Here is a 16,617-nt window from a genome sequence, read left to right on the forward strand (position 1 = left end):
CTCACTGAAAAGCCCTGTGAGGCCTCAGGGTTTTTCAAGGATCCCTTTCCTCAGCTGAAACCTCCTTTTTTTTCTCCTATAGTTGTACAAGACTTTTTGTCTCACCATTTGCGCCTGTTGTTTGATTCCTCTTTAATCGGGAAGCCATTGGCCTCAGGACCTCAGCTCCTGCTCTGCATGCCTGACTCTTCCAGGCTCTTCCTGACTCCAGAATCCTGGGCTCTTAAAGGCAGACCTGCCCCTGCACCTTGCTGTGTTGGGCAACTGGTTTGCTCATGGCTTGGCAGGGTAGAAGCAACTGGGGGAGCTGGGAAACAATACACAGATGTGGTGCTGTTGCTAAACATGTGCCAATCCCTTCCTTCACCTCCATGTATCAACAGCCACACAAATCTTGACCCAGGGAAAGGAGGGGCTGGCTGGGGACACCGTGACTCTCCCGCCACACTCCGGGCTGGTTTCCCACCATTTGATGGATCTTTCTTGGGGCACAGGCGGGACAAAGAGCCCGCGGAGCAGCTTCTCCTCTCGGGGACTTGTGCTCGCTGCAGCAGCCTTGGCTGAACCCTCTCTGGCCAGATCTGCCCTTCGCTTTTCCAGTCCGTGGGCGTCTCTGCCCGAGGCGCCACTGGACCTTTACCTGTTGGTTAAGTCTTGCGGGAGGCCCCTGACCCGCCCCTGCCGACCACAAAAGCCGCGCAGGGGGTGTTCGGACTTGGGCAGATGGCAACCAGTCTGAATGGGCGGCAGCTCCGCTGGGGGGGGGGGATCCCGCTTTGGGGAAGGGATGGCGTGGGCTGGACTCCTGGCGAGAAAGTCCCGGGGGATTAGCAGCCTCCCTCCTTCTGCGCCGCCGGCTCTTCCCCTGCCAGTTTCCCTTGCAGCAAAGGCCAGGCAGCGGGTACCTGGGTCTGCCCGCCCGGCGCCCCTTCCCCAGCGATAAAGCCGAGCCGGGCAGGCGGAGGGGCGGGGAGGGGCGGGGCGGCGGCTCCAGGCTGGGGCCGGACGGGAGCTGTCCGTTTCAGCACCCTCCGGCCGGGAGCGCTCCTCGCCCGCCGCCTGCGCAGGGCTCCCGGGGCCGGCCGGCTGCTGGCGCAGGAGGGGCTGCCGTGACGGGCTTCCTGCCTCCCTCCTCCCGCCGGCCGCGCCGCCGCCGCCGCCGCCTCCCCTCGCCGCCTGCTGCTCAGGCGGGCTGGCGCTGGCTCCGGCACACGCAGACCGCGCGCCGCGCTCGCCGGAGCCCTCCTCGCCTTCCCTCCCGCCGCCGCCGAGCTCGCCCGGGGATGGGGCTCCGGCGCCGGGTTGCTCCTCAGCCGCGCGCCCCGTCCCAGCGGGGCCGGGCGGGCAGGGAGTCCGCAGCGGGGCCGCGGCTGGCCGGCGCGGCGCCTGCTCGGGGCTGAGCGCAGCCTGGCTCGGCCGGCCGGCTGGCCGCTGCCCGCCCGCCCGCCCGCGGGGCCATGCGCGGCGATGAGGATGTGTGAGCGCGGCGTCCAGATGCTGATCACCACCCTGGGCGCCTTCGCCGCCTTCAGCCTCATGACCATCGCGGTGGGCACCGACTACTGGCTCTACTCCCGCGGCGTCTGCAGGACCAAGTCCAGCGGCGACAACGACACCAGCCGGAAGAACGAGGAAGTCCTGACGCACTCGGGCTTGTGGCGGACCTGCTGCCTGGAAGGTAGGCGTGCGGGCGGCGCGGCTCGGGCTAGGGGAGCCGGGCGCCGGGCGGGACAGGCCGCTGCCTCCTGGCCTCCTCCGGCCGCCTGGCGTGGCGCTCCCGGGCGCCCTCCCCCGCGGAGCCAGGAGCGGAGGGGGCGCTCCTGGCCGGGCTGCACCTGTTGCCCCCGCGCGCGTGTCCAACCGCAACCAGCCCGAAGCCTCGAGACGGAGGCTGCCTATCGGGCTGCGGACTTGCTGTATGGTGGGGAGGGGGCTCGCAGCCTCTGCAGCCGCGGGAAGGGAGGGCAGCGGTCGCGCTTAGCCTCTCTGCTGGCTCCTGGGCAGCTCCCTCTTCGTGCCAGTCTGCTGCGGGAGAGAGTTACAAAGGGGCAAATGCAGTGAGCCAGAGATCCATCCATCCTTCCTTCCTTCCTTCCTTCCTTCCTTCCTTCCTTCCTTCCTTCCTTCCTTCCTTCCTTCCTTCCTTCCTTCCTTCCTTCCTCCCTCCCCACAGGCGTCTCCTATCTGCAGGAAAGGCAGGGATTCCTTTATCTGTATGTTAGCTACTTGAAATCTCACAGTCCAAACAGCTACCCGCAAACAGGCACCACACACAGAGACAACAGGCAGAGTGCATGAAGAGGTGGAGCAGCAGGTTTGCAGGTCTGAAGCAAGACCCTCGTGGCAGCTTGGTGTCTCCCTATGAAGCCCCTGGCAAAGCAGGTTGCAGTCTTTTGTTTTAGGGTTCCTCGGAAGGAAGGCTGCTGTGAGCCAGACAGCCTCAACTTCCCCAAAGCTGAGCCTAGAAACATGCTTGTCCAGGTGTGTGTACAATGTGTGTGTGCGTGCCTGTGTGTGTACATCCCCCTCTGGGAAGCAGTCCTGCCTCTGCCCACTGGCCTTCTAAACCCTCCAGACAGAGGAGATGATGCATCTAGACCCACGCCTCCAGGAACATCAGAAGGAATCAGAGTGGGGAAGAGGGCTGCTTTTTCCCACAGGCTTTTATGGAGGCAGCCCCCTCCCCATGGACCACCACCACATGGCTCTGTTTCAAGTGAAACAGAACCTTCCAACCATCTTTACAAGTGGCTCTTGTTCCGAGAGAGGAATGTTTGGGCAGGGGAAGGCACTCAGCCCAAAGACAGCCAAGGAAGCACAATGGAGGCTAGCTGGGGAGACACGGAGGCGAGCAGACAGTCCCTCGTGCCTGGCCAAAGCATGAAAGTCCACAGGCAGCTTTAGAGAACCAGTTGAATATCAAACCTGCTGTAAAGGTGCATTAGATCCTTCAGCACATCCAGAGAGTGAGTGAAGATGAGAATGGCTCCCATTGAGTTAGAAGTAATTCCATTTGTCGCTTTCTTTCTTAACAGAGTCTTTAAATAGAATCTATCTACCTCACTTGGACCTCACATTGTGTTCAGCTGCTTCTCCCCCCACCTGTCCCACCTGGGGGGGGGGGAGGTTTTGGATAGTTCAGTCATTCAATTGCTTCCAAGTCTTTGTGACCCAAAGCATCATTTCTTCAAGATTGTCCATCCACAACTACTTCTTAGAGTTCTTGGAAGCTCCTGCTCCCCCATCGGTCATAATATCAGCCACCCGGCCTTCACTTGGCCTCTTCCATTTTTCTAAGCATCAGAGTCTTTTGTGATTCTCGCCTTCACACGATGTGTCCAAATATTTCAGCTTTAGCATCATTATTCCTTCTTCTGGTGAGCAGTGAGATTTTACTTCGCCATCTGGTATTGACTTGCTTGTTCTTCTGGTGAGCCAACATATTCCCGACTATTTTTCCAGAACCACAGTTCAAAGGATCGGTTTTCTTTGTTTGGCTTTTCTCGTGATCCAGCTACAGACCCATATGTTACAACAGGGGAAACTGCAGCCCTGACAATATATTGACAGTGTGATATCTCCACTGTTCCATATTTGATCCAGATCTATCGTAGTTTTTCTCACAAATAGCAGATGTCTCTTTATTGGTGCTACAGTCAGCATCACAGTACATTTTTGTGCCTGGAGAGATAAAATGTGTGATCATTCTGCTTTTTTGAATTGGCATGATGCTCCCCCCCCCCCCATTAACGTTGAGCAGGAAAGTCTGGCTTTTGCACTCTCTTCATCTGCAAAAAAAATCCTCTTCCTCTCCACTAGTCATCAGCCTATCTGTGATTGTTGGGGTTTCTCACAACCAAAATCAACTTCAATTGCTTCCATCCCAGCATTTCTCCTGCTTTATTCTGCTTATCTTTATGTGCAACCTAGACACATCCTTTTTGCAACTTCGGGCGGTTTACTTATTCTGCATTTCATTCTAACTGTTGCTTCCTGCGCTATGATTCCCTTGCCGTCCCCATGACTGCACAGCTTTAGCCACAGGGCTTCAGGTGCCCCTGTCCCTTCTGAACAAGGCTTGAACATCTGGCAATTTTCATTTTGTATATTGCTGAAGTTTGAGTTGCAAAATCTTGAGCATTATATTACTAGAATGGGAGGTAAGTGTGTTTCCCTTTTCACGCTTTGGAATTGAAGTGGATCTTTACTGATCCCTTGGGTATAGCTGCGTTTTTCATACCTGCTTACAAACAACATTTATTACTGCAAGCCCTAAACCTCCCTGCACCACAGTCATTGTGAGATCACCAGTACATCTCTTTCTACCTAAGCGGCTTTGCATCACACCTGCTGCACCAGCTATAACACAGCCCTGGGTCTCATTTGTCCAGAGGCAGGAGGGAGGAGGGAGGCAGCTCTGTTGCCTGAATCCAAAGCAAAGGCCTCCTGGCTGAGCAGCGGGTGAGATGGGCCAGGCAGTTGGACGGGAACTTCTGTCTGCTTCCAACGGCTATTTCTTGGGGCCACCAGGCACAGTCTGCCTCTGTCTTGGCTGTGAGGGGCTCCTGGCTGTGTCACTAGTCTCCATGTTGGGCACTTTGTAAGGGGGAATAATCCTGTTCCAGAGAAAGGCTTGTCTGCTTGCAAGGGAGGGGAGAGGGGGCGGAAAAGAGCCAGCCAAATTGAGCCATGAATGAGAATGTGGGAACGCAGCCTTGTTTGTGCATGAGGCTGGAATGACTTTATGGACAGCACTGCAGATATGCTCAGAGACCGTGTCATTTGGGAAGCCAGCTGTTGATCGGCCAAGTAGGCACTTGCTTATGGCTGGGAACAAATCTCCTCTCGCACGGGGCCTGCTGGAGACAGGGCTGGTCTGTCAGAAGGATCGTTAGAAGACCGGAAGGGGTGACTTTGTGGAGGAAACAAAGGCCCTTCCTGGTGAAATGGGTGGAAGCAGGTGCTGGGGGGGGGGATTATGGGCGTTGAAGAGCTCTCTGCGCTGGGAATTCTGTTTCCAAGCTATGAATGGTGCTCTGTGCAATTATGCCTAGACTGTTTCCAAAGAGCCCAGCCCTGAAAAGGCAACGTACCAACAGAGGAGGTTCAAGGGTTAGAGCTACTCAGAGGAGAACAAGGAACAGTGGAACAAGGGCTACCAGATTGCAGGGAGGGGCAGAAATCTGAAGGAGAGACAGGAAAACCCAGCTGTGCTGTTGGCTAGTGAACGGCTGCCATTTGGCAGCCTGGTGTGGAGGAGGAGGCTCCCCCGGGAAGCAGATAGGAGCATCCAGAGCAGTGGTTCTCAACCTTTTTAATGCCGCGACCCCAACCGGTCATAAGTCGAGGACTACTCAACCGGTCGTAAGTCGAGGACTACTCAACTGGTGCAGCACCGTTTGCAGAATGGGACTTTTGGTGGGCTCAGCAGGGCAGCCTGGACAATTCCTATTAGCTTTTGAAAGCCAATAGAATTAGACTCTATTCAAGAGAGTCTCTTCTATTGGCTTTCAAAAGCCAATAGAATAAAAGGGAGTAGCACAGCTAAGGAGAAGGGGGAAAAAAATGGCAGACAGCCTTGTTTGGCGACCCCCGTGAAATGGTCATTTGACCCCAAATGGGGTCCCGACCCACAGGTTGAGAACCACTGATCCAGAGGAAGTCCGAACAGGGCCTTAACCCAGGGCAGCTTTGGCTCCGATTGATTCATTAGATTTTTATCCTGCTTTTATTGCTTTAAATGTAACCAAAGGTGGTGAACATACCTAATACTCCTTCCTCCTCTTATTCCCCCCCCCCCCAACAACAACAGTCCTGTGAAGTGGGTTGGCCTGAAAGAGAGTAACCGGCCCAAAGTTGGCTTTCATGCCCAAGGCAGGACTAGAACTCAAGACTTCCTGCATTCGAGGCCAGCAGCTTCACCACGAGACCAAGCTGGTTCTCTTACTTGTCTCCTTTCTGCCTGCCCAAAGGTTGGGTGGAGACTAAAAAGAATGTTTTGTACATGTTCTTAATTAAAAGTAAATATAATGAAAGGGGATTCGTCTCTCGTGTTCCCACATTTACCTTGTCTGTTCAGTCCTGACATCTAGGAACCACTTTCAGGCGTTCCCCAGAGCAGTGCCCAACGCTTCCGCCTCAGGTCTGTCAGCTCTCCCTGAATGGAGCCCTAACCGGACTCCAATCACTTATACATCACCGGGTGCCAGGGGCATGGCCAAAGAAAAGGGGGAAAAAATGGTGGACAGCCTTGTTTGGTGACCCCCGTGAAATGGTCGTTCAACCCCAAATGGGGTCCCGACCCACAGGTTGAGAACCACTGCACTACATGATTTCCCGGCCACGTTGGCCTGCCAGGGGTCTCTGCCAGGGACCGGCAGCTGCCTCAAGGTGGGCACTGCAGCCTCGGCAGGCCGCTGGCATCCCAGCCAGGCTCAGGAGCTTGATCTGCAGACAAGGATATCGGTCCAGCATCGGGCAAGCTGGGTGCTGCTTCTTCTATTGTGGGCTGTAACAGGGTTGCCAACTTTTGAGGCAGCCTCTGCAGCTGTGCTCTGAAGAATGATTCTTGCCAAGCAGACAGCTGGAAAGGGCAGGTGAGGACGTGCAAAGGCCAGTTGCCAACAGGGCAGGGGACTGTAGCAAGACGTGGCACCCCATCCCCTTGTTCTCTGCCTCAGAAACCGGCTTGGAAAGCCATGTTTGCCTCCAGCAAAATGAAGAAAGCAGGGCAGCGGTACTGCTGGAAGGAGGAGAGAGAGCAAGGGGGAGCTGGGAGCTGGCCAGGATTTTGCACGGCTCACCTGAGCTTCCATAAACAAGCCGGGATGGTGCTGGGACCCAGAGCCTCCCAGCAGGCAGGCAGGCAGATGAAGGGGTAGCTCCCTGCAGCTGGCATTTGCCCCTGCTCATTCCTAAGATGGGCCAGAGGAAGCGGGCTTTGCCACAGGTTTTTCCCCAATGAGGTTTCATCAAGTACCACTGCTGTTCTGCAGAGATCTATGAACAATTGCTGGATGTGAGAGCTTCCTTAAACAAGAAGGGTATACCTGGGAATATTGTGCCACAGGGTCCAGTACATGCTGGACACATCCCTTTTCAGTGGTGCTTCTGCCCAGGTGGAGCTAGTTATGTGGTACCCCTAAGCCATGCGCCCTGTTGCTGCTGTCTCTATAGAGCAGAGTCTCCAAACTTGGCAACTTTAAGACCTGTGGATTTCAACTCCCAGAATTCCTTCTGGCTGAGGAATTCTGGGAGTTGAAGTCCACATCATAAAAGGGCCATTGTTCCCCACCCCTGCCATAAAGAACGGTGTTCCCAGGATGGACTCTAGCAGTTCCATGGAGCCATATAAAGGCTGTGGCTCCCTGTGGATGAAAAGGCAACCTACCTATTTATTTTATTAATTTCCTTATTAGTTTTATAAATAACTCAAGGTGGTTAACATACCTAATACTCCTTCTTCCACTTTTCCCCACAACGACAATCCTGTGAGATGGGTTGGGCTGAGAGAGAGGGACTGGCCCAAAATCCCCAGAGAGTTTTCATGTCTAAGGCTGGACTTGCCATCTCCCAGTATCTAGCTTGGCACCTTCACTATTACAACAAGCTGTCTCTAAAGTAAGGTTCTGTTCTCAAGACCATTATTTGAGAAATAATATTTGAGCTGAATTCCTTCTGAATTTCTTCAAATCTGCTCTATCCAATGAACATGTCAACCATCCCACTGGCATGCACAGCAAAAGAAACTCCTGGGCCATTTTCTTTACCAAGAGCAGGGGTAGGCAACCCAAAACACTCAAAGAGTCACTTGGACCCGTTTCCCACCAAAAACAAAACACTGGGAGCTGCAAAACCCTTTTGATATCTAAAATGAAGCTAACACTGCATATATCCTTTTTTTACCTTTATTATAAGGGTGTGTGTGTGTGTGTGCGTGTGTGTGTTTGTGTATCATAAAGGTAAAAAAGGATATATGCAGTATTACCTTCATTTTAGATGTGTGTGTCTCTGTCTCCCTCTCTTTCTCTCCCCCCCTCTCTCTCCCCCCCCCCTCTCTCCCCTCTCTCCGATCTTCTGTTTATCTGGCAAGCTGGCTTCAAGCTGTTCTCCAACAAGCTCAGGGGTAGGCAACCTCGGCTCTTTTATGACTCATGGACTTCAACTCCCAAAATTCCTGAGTCAGCATAGCTGGGCTAGCTAGCTCTCTCCTGCCCTTCCTGCTTCCTGCTTCCTGCAGAGACTCAGCCAAGGCAGGAGCCCTGCCCAGTAAGCTTTTCAGCTCCTCGGAGAACACCGTGAGTCCACTCTCTGTTTTACACACACACACACACACACACACACACACAGAGGGAGAGAGAGAGAGAGAGAGAGAGAGAGAGAGAGAGAGAGAGAGAGAGAAGGGAAGGGAAGGCTTCTCTGTCTCTCTCTCTCTGCAAATGGCAGAGGGGGCTGGGAGCCGCAGGGGACGGCTCAAAGAGCCACATGCGGCTCCGGAGCCGCAGGTTGCCAACCTGTGACCAAGAGTAAAACTTTACTGAGAGACCCATATGGGCAGAGAAGAAGCAAAGCCAGTTCTAAGCTTCTGGTGTGAAATGCAGCATAGTAAAAACCGCTTTTTCGTTCTCTGGGCTGCCCACTCTCCACTGTCCACCAATCCAGGTTAAGCATTTTATTTTGGGGAAACGGTCTGCACCTTTCAAAAGTCTTCAGCATATGACCTTGGGTTGCAAGGTTTTCTCAGGCTGCAAAGGGCTCACCTAAATTCCTTTTCCTCCCAGCTCCCCACACATTCCGAGCATACCCGTGCCTCCTTCCTTTAGCTTCTTTGTCAAGGGGGGAGTCAACCTTGAGAGAACCCCTGTTGCACAGTCTGGTTCAGACCACCTGTTTTGCCAGCTGCATTCACATAGGAGGATGTCATTTTAATTCTTGCCTTTTCTTCTGCTCAGGAGAATGGCAAATCCAGACAGCTTGTTAGGTTATGATTCATGATATTCATGATATTCTGCAATCCAGGAAACAAACCGGTTTCATTGCAGATCGACTGGCTGAGAAAAAAGCCAGCATGATCTTGAAAAGGAAAAGGATGGAACTCAAGTGGGACTACTTTGGACTAGACCAGGGGTAGGCAACCTTGGCTCTTTTATGACTTGTGGACCTCAACTCCCAGAATTCCTGAGCCAGCTTAGGAATTGAAATTCTCAGGAATTCTGGGAGTTGAGGTCCACAAGTCATAAAAGAGCCAAGGTTGCCTACTCCTGGACTAGGCAGACACGAGATTCTGCCAAAATCAGAGTTCAGAAGACTTCATTTGGCTGCTTCTCGGTTCTGTGTCCTTCCATGGCATGGTCTTTAGGTCCTTCGGAAATAGGCGCACTTTCTAGTTAACTTCAATAGTATTTGCTGGTTTTACATGCTGGTTGTCTTGGTTCATTATTATTCAAATCAGTTTTATAATACATTCAACTGAGAGAATATCAGCATCTATTTGCAGCTTAACAAAACACAAAAGAATATAGAAAATATAGAAGATTTGACCAAGAAGAGGTAGGCTTTTTTCATAAAGTTTACTGGGAAATTGAAAGCAGATTTAGGTTTTATAAATTAGCCTGTGCAGAAAAATAGATTCTAAAGCTTCACTTAAACTATGTATATTCTCTGCACAGGGCAATAAAACATGGCTTAAGCTTTTGTTTTTTAAAAAATTGAACCTCAACATATGGTCACAGTGTATTTCCACCCCGTACAGGGGTGGGAAAAGTAGGCCTACTAAAATTGATCAACAAAGAAATAAAACATTACTTTGTCAATCTGATGGTATTTTTATTAAAAATACCACTTAACTCCACTTCTCACATCTCAAGGACCACACAGCCGTATAGATTTGCACAACACCTCGGGGAGCCCCAGTGCAAAAAGGAAACAAGCAATTCCAGAAAGAGAAGTGGTTCCTAGGGAGAAGCAATTAGGGTCCTGGAAAAAGCCCTTCACACACACACACCCAAATAGCTGCAGGTGGAGCTAACAATGATTTAGGTTATTGTGGAGAGGTGGCGGGAGGCAGAATAACAAAGTTGGAAGGGACCTTGAAGATCTTCTAGTCCAGTGGTTCTTAACCTGGGCGATATTGCCCCCCAGGGGGGCGATTTCATTTTTCAGGGGGGCGGAGGAACAAAAAGGGGGCGATATTGGGGCGATGAAGCGAGAAGTTTTGGGGACACTTTTGAGACTTTTTCGTACAGTGAATGGCTGTATATCTGTCGTACAAAAACATCAGATCGCTCGCTATTAGTGGATTGAATTGTGTTTTCAAATGTTCCTCCAGCTAGCTTCAGTACAGAACGCCGTACATATGTGAAGACGCATCGCTTATCTTCATGCGTGTTGCGCAGCAGCCTCTACCCATACAGTGGTGCGCCATTGGCCAGAATATGGGAGATATGGGGAAAAGACTGGAAATAAATTATTTGCATCAATATGTCCTGATGACAATTTTAAAGAAAACAAAAAAAGTGTTTGCATAAATGGAAGAATTATTTCCTATGTTGTGATTGAGAGGTTATGTTGGGGGAGGGGGGCGATGACAACTTCCTCATTGGCTCAAGGGGGCGATTCGTTCAAAAAGGCTAAGAACCACTGTTCTAGTCCAACCCCCTGCACAAGCAGGAGACTCTCTATCATTCCAGACAATTGATTGTCCAAAAGTTTCTTGAAAGCCTCCAGTGATGGAGCACTCACAACTTCTGGAGGCAAGCTGTTCCATCCCTCCCTCCCTCTGTCTCTCATGTATCTTACCTCTCTATCTCAGAATCATAGAATCCTGAAAGTGAACTTGGAGGTCTCTAGCCTAGTCAACCCCCCTGCTCAAGCAGGAGACCCTATTCCAGTGATGGCGAACCTTTTAGAGACCGAGTGCCCAAACTGCAACCCAAAACCCACTTATGCATTGTTGGGTGCTGGGTGGGTGTGGCCATTGGCTAGGTGTGGCCCATTGGATGGGTGTGGCCCATTGGGTGAGCGTGGCCCATTGGGTGGGCGTGGCTGCGGTGGTAACGGCAGACTGGGTGGGACTAAAAAGTTCAATCAATCAATTCCAACTTTGCGAGATCTTTTTTTTCCCGCAAGAAGTTGAAATTGATTGATTGATTGAATCTTTTTTTTCACAAGGCGGCGGCGGCCTAAAGCGAAAAGATTTTATAAAACCCAGCTGAAGGCCTAGGACTGAGGTGACGGTATGTGTGCCCACAGAGAGGGCTCTGAATGCCGCCTCTGGCACCCGTGCCATAGGTTCGCCACCACTGCCCTATTCCATTCCAGACAATTGACTATCCAGTCTTTTCTTAAAAAGCTCCGTTGGTTAATTATTCTCACTGTCAGGAAATTTCTCCATAATTCCAGGTAGGGTCTCTCTTTAACAAGCTTCCACCGGCTGCTTCTTGTCCTGCCCTCAGGTGCTATGGAGAATAAATCGATGCCCTCTTCCCTGTGAAGACAGCTATCAGGTCACGCCTAACCCTTCTCTTCCTTAGGCTAAACATACTTAGTTCCCTTAAGTGTTCATGATTTAGCCTCCAGACCCCTTATCATTTTTGTTGTTCTTGGAACTCTTTCTAGGGCCTCAGCATCTTTTTGAATCTGGTGGATGCAGGATTCCAAGTGTGGTCTCACCAATGCAGTATAAAGCGGTATTGTCACTTCCCACGATCTTCATGCTACTCCTCTGTTGATGCAGCCTAGGACTACGTTGGCTTTTCTGGCAGCTGCAGCACACTGCTGGCTCATACTTACATGGTTGTCCAATAAGGACTCCTAGATCCCTCTCACAGTTGTTACTGTTGAGCCAAGTACCTCCTATTCCAGTGGTGGCGAACCTTTTAGAGACCGAGTGCCCAAACTGCAACCCAAAACCCACTTATGTATCGGGTGCTGGATGGGCGTGGCCCACTGGGTGGGTGTGGCCTGCTGGGTAGGTGTGGCTACGATGGTCATGGCAGACTGGGTGAGCGTGGCCAGGGTGGGTGTGGCCAGCTCGATGTTGCTCCTGGGGAGGGATGCCTGTGAGGGCTGGGCAGGGTTGGGAGAGATCCAGGGAGTTTCTGGCAATGGGCAGGAGGGCGTCTGCTTAGCTGATGGCTTGGGGGGAGGAGGGGGCAGCTACCCCCCCCTCCCAAACGCTGCCATCTCATGAAAGCAGGATGAAAACTCCAAAAAGTGACAAGGAAAAAAAAGTTAAAACAGAAGAGTGTCTCGCGATGGTTTTCTTCCCTGGGGAGGTGGGGGGTATGGGGGGGAGATTCCTGAGCACTGCAGCTCTTCTAAGGGGGGAGGAGGAGAGTGGGGAGGGGCTGTACTGGGATCAGAGCTTCTCGTGCCTTCTGCTGCCCACCTGTGCTCTTCTGCTGAAGATGCCGCAGCTCCGCTTGCCTAGCAGGGCGGGGGCGCACGCGTGCACGGGGACGCTTATGGGGCTGCTGGCTCACTTTCCATGCTGTGCTGGGGCTGGGTTGGACTGGGCGCAGAGTCTCCATGCCGCTTCTTCCCCTGCGGATATCGGGAGCTTACATCCCACTTACCCCGCATCCCGGGGCGGCTGCTGCCATCCTGCGCTCTCCAGCCTGTTGCTGGCCAGCTGGGCGTGCCGAGCTTGGGCCTCAGGCAGATGGAGGACAGAGGGAAGTGAGAGCCAGGGTTGCCTGGCTCCTCCACCTGAGGACGCGTACAGGGAGAGGCGCTGCCCAGGTTGGTAAGCCGCGGTCCACCCGCAGAAGGAGGAGGAGGGCTGGCCAGGGACAGACACAGCGCTGCCCACGGGGGAGGGGGGAATCTGACTAGTCCCAGCCTGGAGGGGGGGAGAGGCCAATGGAGCCCGAAGGTAGGCAGTTGTGGTGCTTGGGAGTAGCCGCTCTCCCCTCCCACAGAAGGGCTGGCTGGCTTCGGCATCACCTGGGCAGGCCCAGGTCATCTGCCCAGGTCATCTGCCCAACGGTGCTGGTGGGCCCGGCCTTCCTTCCTTCCTTCCTTCCTTCCTTCCTTCCTTCCTTCCTTCCTTCCTTCCTTCCTTCCTTCCTTCCTTCCTTCCTTCCTTCCTTCCTTCCTTCCCTCTCTTTCTCTCTCTCTCTCTCTCTCTCTCTCTCTCTCTCTCTCTCTCTCCAAAGTCCAAATCTATGTGTCCTCCTTCCCCTGTTAGCCTTCTGAAAAGCGCAAATGGACGCCGCATCCTACTTGTCTTCTCCAAACTCACGCCAACCATCGCTTCCAAAGGTCGTCTGCTCGCTCACTCGCTCTTTCGCTGCACTCCCGCCAAAACCTGCTTTTATAGGTTCCCCTCTCCCCACCCAGCTCTCGCAGCTGTTCTCACGAGAGCGCTGCTGGATTCAGCTTCCCTGCCCTCTCCAGTTCCCACTAGTCAGGCACATGTGGAGAGGGGGAGGGGAGTGTCCCTCTGGCGCATGTGCCGACAGAAAGGGCTCTGTGTGCCCAGTCTGGCATGCGTGCCATAGGTTCGCCACTACGGTCCTATTCTACACCTATGCATTTGGTTTTTCCTGCCTATGCAGAAATTGCATTTTGTTGCATAGGCCCAGTGTTCAAATATATCAAGTTCTTTCTGAATCTTGAGTCTATCTTCCAAAGTGTTGGCAATTCTCCCTTGCTTAGTGTTGTCTGCAAATGTGATGAGCACTCCTTCAGCGCTCTCATCTAGATCATTTATGAAAATGTTGAAGAGTACCTGTCCCAAGACCTAAAGTACCCCATTGCATGTCCCCTCTGTGTACATGTAGCTCCATTGGGGATTACACAATGACTGTAGTTGGTCAGGCAACTGCAAATTGATCTGATGGTGATGCTGTCTATTCCACACTGTTCTATCTTACTAAAAAATAGGCTGTGATCTACTTTGTCAAATGCCTTAGTGAAGTCCAAGTATACTATGTCCACTGCATTTTGCTGCTCCACTAATTTAGTCACTTAGTCAAATAAGGCAGTAAGGTTTGTCTGGCATGTTTTGTTTTTAACAAGCATGTACTACTTCTATTACTTGCCTTTTTTGTTTCTGGGTGCTCACAAATGCGTTGCTTGATTATCTTTTCCAGGATCTACCCAGGCATTGACGTCAAGCTGATTGGTCTGTGGTTTCCTGGATACACTTTTTTTTTTTTTGTAGATTGGAACCACATCAACTTTTTTTCAGTTCTCTGGCAGCTCCCTAATGCTCCAGTATCTTTGAAAGATTTTTTTCAGTGGTTCTATGACTATGTTTGCCAGTTCTTTCAGAAGCCTGGGTTGCAATCCCTCTCATCCTGGTGATTTGAACTCATCTAGAGTGGATAGGTGTTCTCTTTCCATTTTCACATGTATTTCTATTCTGTCTTCTACAGCCTTGCTTTTGATAGGTTGGGCTATATTTTCTTTTTGCATAAAGACAAGTGCAAAGGATAAGCAGTTCCACTTTCTCCCTGTTACCTATGACCCCCTTGGCATCTTTTTCCATTAGTGGACCAATCATTTCTTTGACTTTTTTTCTTGTTTCCTTACATGTTGAAAGAAACCTTTAAATTTCTTTTTTATATTTGTTGCAAGTCTTACTTCATTCTGAGCCTTAGTTTTCCTGACTTCATCTTTGCAGATTTGGGCTAGGTGTTGGTATTCTGCTGTAGTTATTTTTTTTTATTTTTGTCCTTTTATACTTGTCCTTTTTGTCTTTCAGTTTATCAGAGTTCTTTATACAACCATGCTCATTTTGTCCAGGTTTTCTTGTTTTTCTTTCTCAGTGATATTGTGTTAGACTGGGCTTTTATAATTTTATTTTTTCAGATTTTCCTCAGTGTTTTGAGTTGTTTTCCCCTTTAAGATTTCCATCCATGGAATCTTTCCTAGGGTCTCTCTCACTTTGTTAAATCAGCTCTCTTACAGTCTAACATTAATTTTATTTTGTTCTGTTGCTTGTGTCTGCATTAAATTGAATACAACATGGTCATTCCCCCCCAAAGTTTCCGCAGTTTCAACCTTTTTGTATCATTTCATCCCTGTTAGTAAGAATTAAGTCCAGTATAGGTGACCCTCTGGTTCTCTCCTCTATCTTTGGGATGGCAAGTGTATCAGGAACCTGTTTAAGCTCCCGTTCTGTGTGGAATTTGTCTCCCAGTTGATGACAGGATAAAGTCCCCCATTACTACTGTAGCATGCTCCTTGCACACCTTAACTAACTGATTAGCAAACAGTTCCTCTGTTTCCTCTGTTTGGTTGGATGGCCTGTAGTATGGCAAGGTCATTCCATTTTCCTTTTATATTAATCTACAGGCACTCAAGAAGGTTTTTTCATAGAATAAAATAGAGCTGGAAGGGACCTTGGAGGTCACCTAGTCCAGCCCCCCGCTCAAGCAGGAGAATCTATACCATCTCAAACAAGTGACTGTCCAGTCCCTTCTTTAAAAGTTTTATGTATTTCTGTAGAAATAGTTATTTCTTACATATAGTGTAACTCCACCTCCTCTTTTGTTAGATCTGTTTCTTTTGAACAATTTGAATCCTTATATCAGTATGTTACAGTCAAGGATTCCATCCCACCAAGTTTCAGTAATAGCAACAATATCACACTTGCCTTCTTATACTGGGACCTCAAGTTTGCCTTGTTTGTTCCTCTTACTTTGAGCATTAGTGAATTGGCATCTGAATTCTTTTTGATTGATCCTGTGTTTGCATCCCACATCCCTGTTTTGTATCTGAGTTCCACTTCCTTCTCACCACTTGATTGGTTGTCTTGAAGTTTATGCATGGAATTCAGTCCTAAAGATTGTCTCCCTCCCCTTCCAATGTTAGTTTAAAGCCCTTCATATATGCCAAGCCAGTTGTTTCCCAAACATGTTCTTTTCAGTCCTTATGAGGTGTAGCCCATCCCCTGCCAGAAGTCCTTCATGGGGGTAATGTAGATCATGGTCTGGAAGTCTAAATATCTCTTATTGGTATCATCCTTTTAGCCAGTGGTTCTCAACCTGTGGGTCGGGACCCCATTTGGGGTCGAACGATCATTTCACGGGGGTCTCCAAACAAGGCTGTCCGCCATTTTTCCCCCTTTTCTTTGGCCACGCCCCTGGCACCCGGTGATATATAAGTGGTTGGGGGTCACCACAACATGGGGAACTGTATTATGGGGTCACGGCATTAGAAAGGTTGAGAACCACTGCTTTAAGCCAATGGTTTACTTCTAAAATCCTCCATTCTCTTCATTGGATGTTGACCTTTCATTGGAAGTACAGATGAAAACACCATCTGTACCCCAATCTCTTTGGCTTTCATGCCTAGCTGCTTACAGTCTCTTGATAATGTTTTCAGGTTCTTTGTTGTACTGTTTGTCCCCACATGAAAGAAGAGAAAGGGATAATAATCTGTGGGCTTAATTTTTTTAGTAAGCCTCAGTTGCATCTTTGATCTTTGCTCCTTGGAGACAGCATACCTCCCTTGATAGATTGTCTACAAATTGCTGATTCCATTCCTCTGAGAGTCTCCTATCCCCAACCACTTTTTGCTCAATATTTTATATTCCTGTTATTGGCCTTATAGACTGATACGACGTTTGGGATGTGTTTCTTCAAACAGTGTGAAAAAATACAAAAT

The 16,617-nt window shown here is 50.4% G+C and overlaps 1 protein-coding gene across 1 annotated transcript in view; it reads left to right on the forward strand.

The window, feature by feature from the left end:
• Positions 1-1,442: 1,442 nt before the first annotated feature.
• Positions 1,443-16,617, forward strand: part of CACNG3 (calcium voltage-gated channel auxiliary subunit gamma 3) — a 73,403-nt gene continuing 58,228 nt past the window's right edge. The window contains exon 1 of the mRNA XM_039349689.1: positions 1,443-1,678. Within this exon, the coding sequence (XP_039205623.1) occupies positions 1,468-1,678 (211 nt within the window). The 5' untranslated portion in view covers positions 1,443-1,467. The remainder of the gene's footprint in view (positions 1,679-16,617) is intronic.

This window comes from Crotalus tigris, unplaced genomic scaffold (assembly GCF_016545835.1).
Source record: "Crotalus tigris isolate CLP2741 ecotype Arizona unplaced genomic scaffold, ASM1654583v1 scf7180000018301.7375997, whole genome shotgun sequence".
In the NCBI taxonomy this organism is placed as follows: Eukaryota; Metazoa; Chordata; class Lepidosauria; order Squamata; family Viperidae; genus Crotalus; species Crotalus tigris.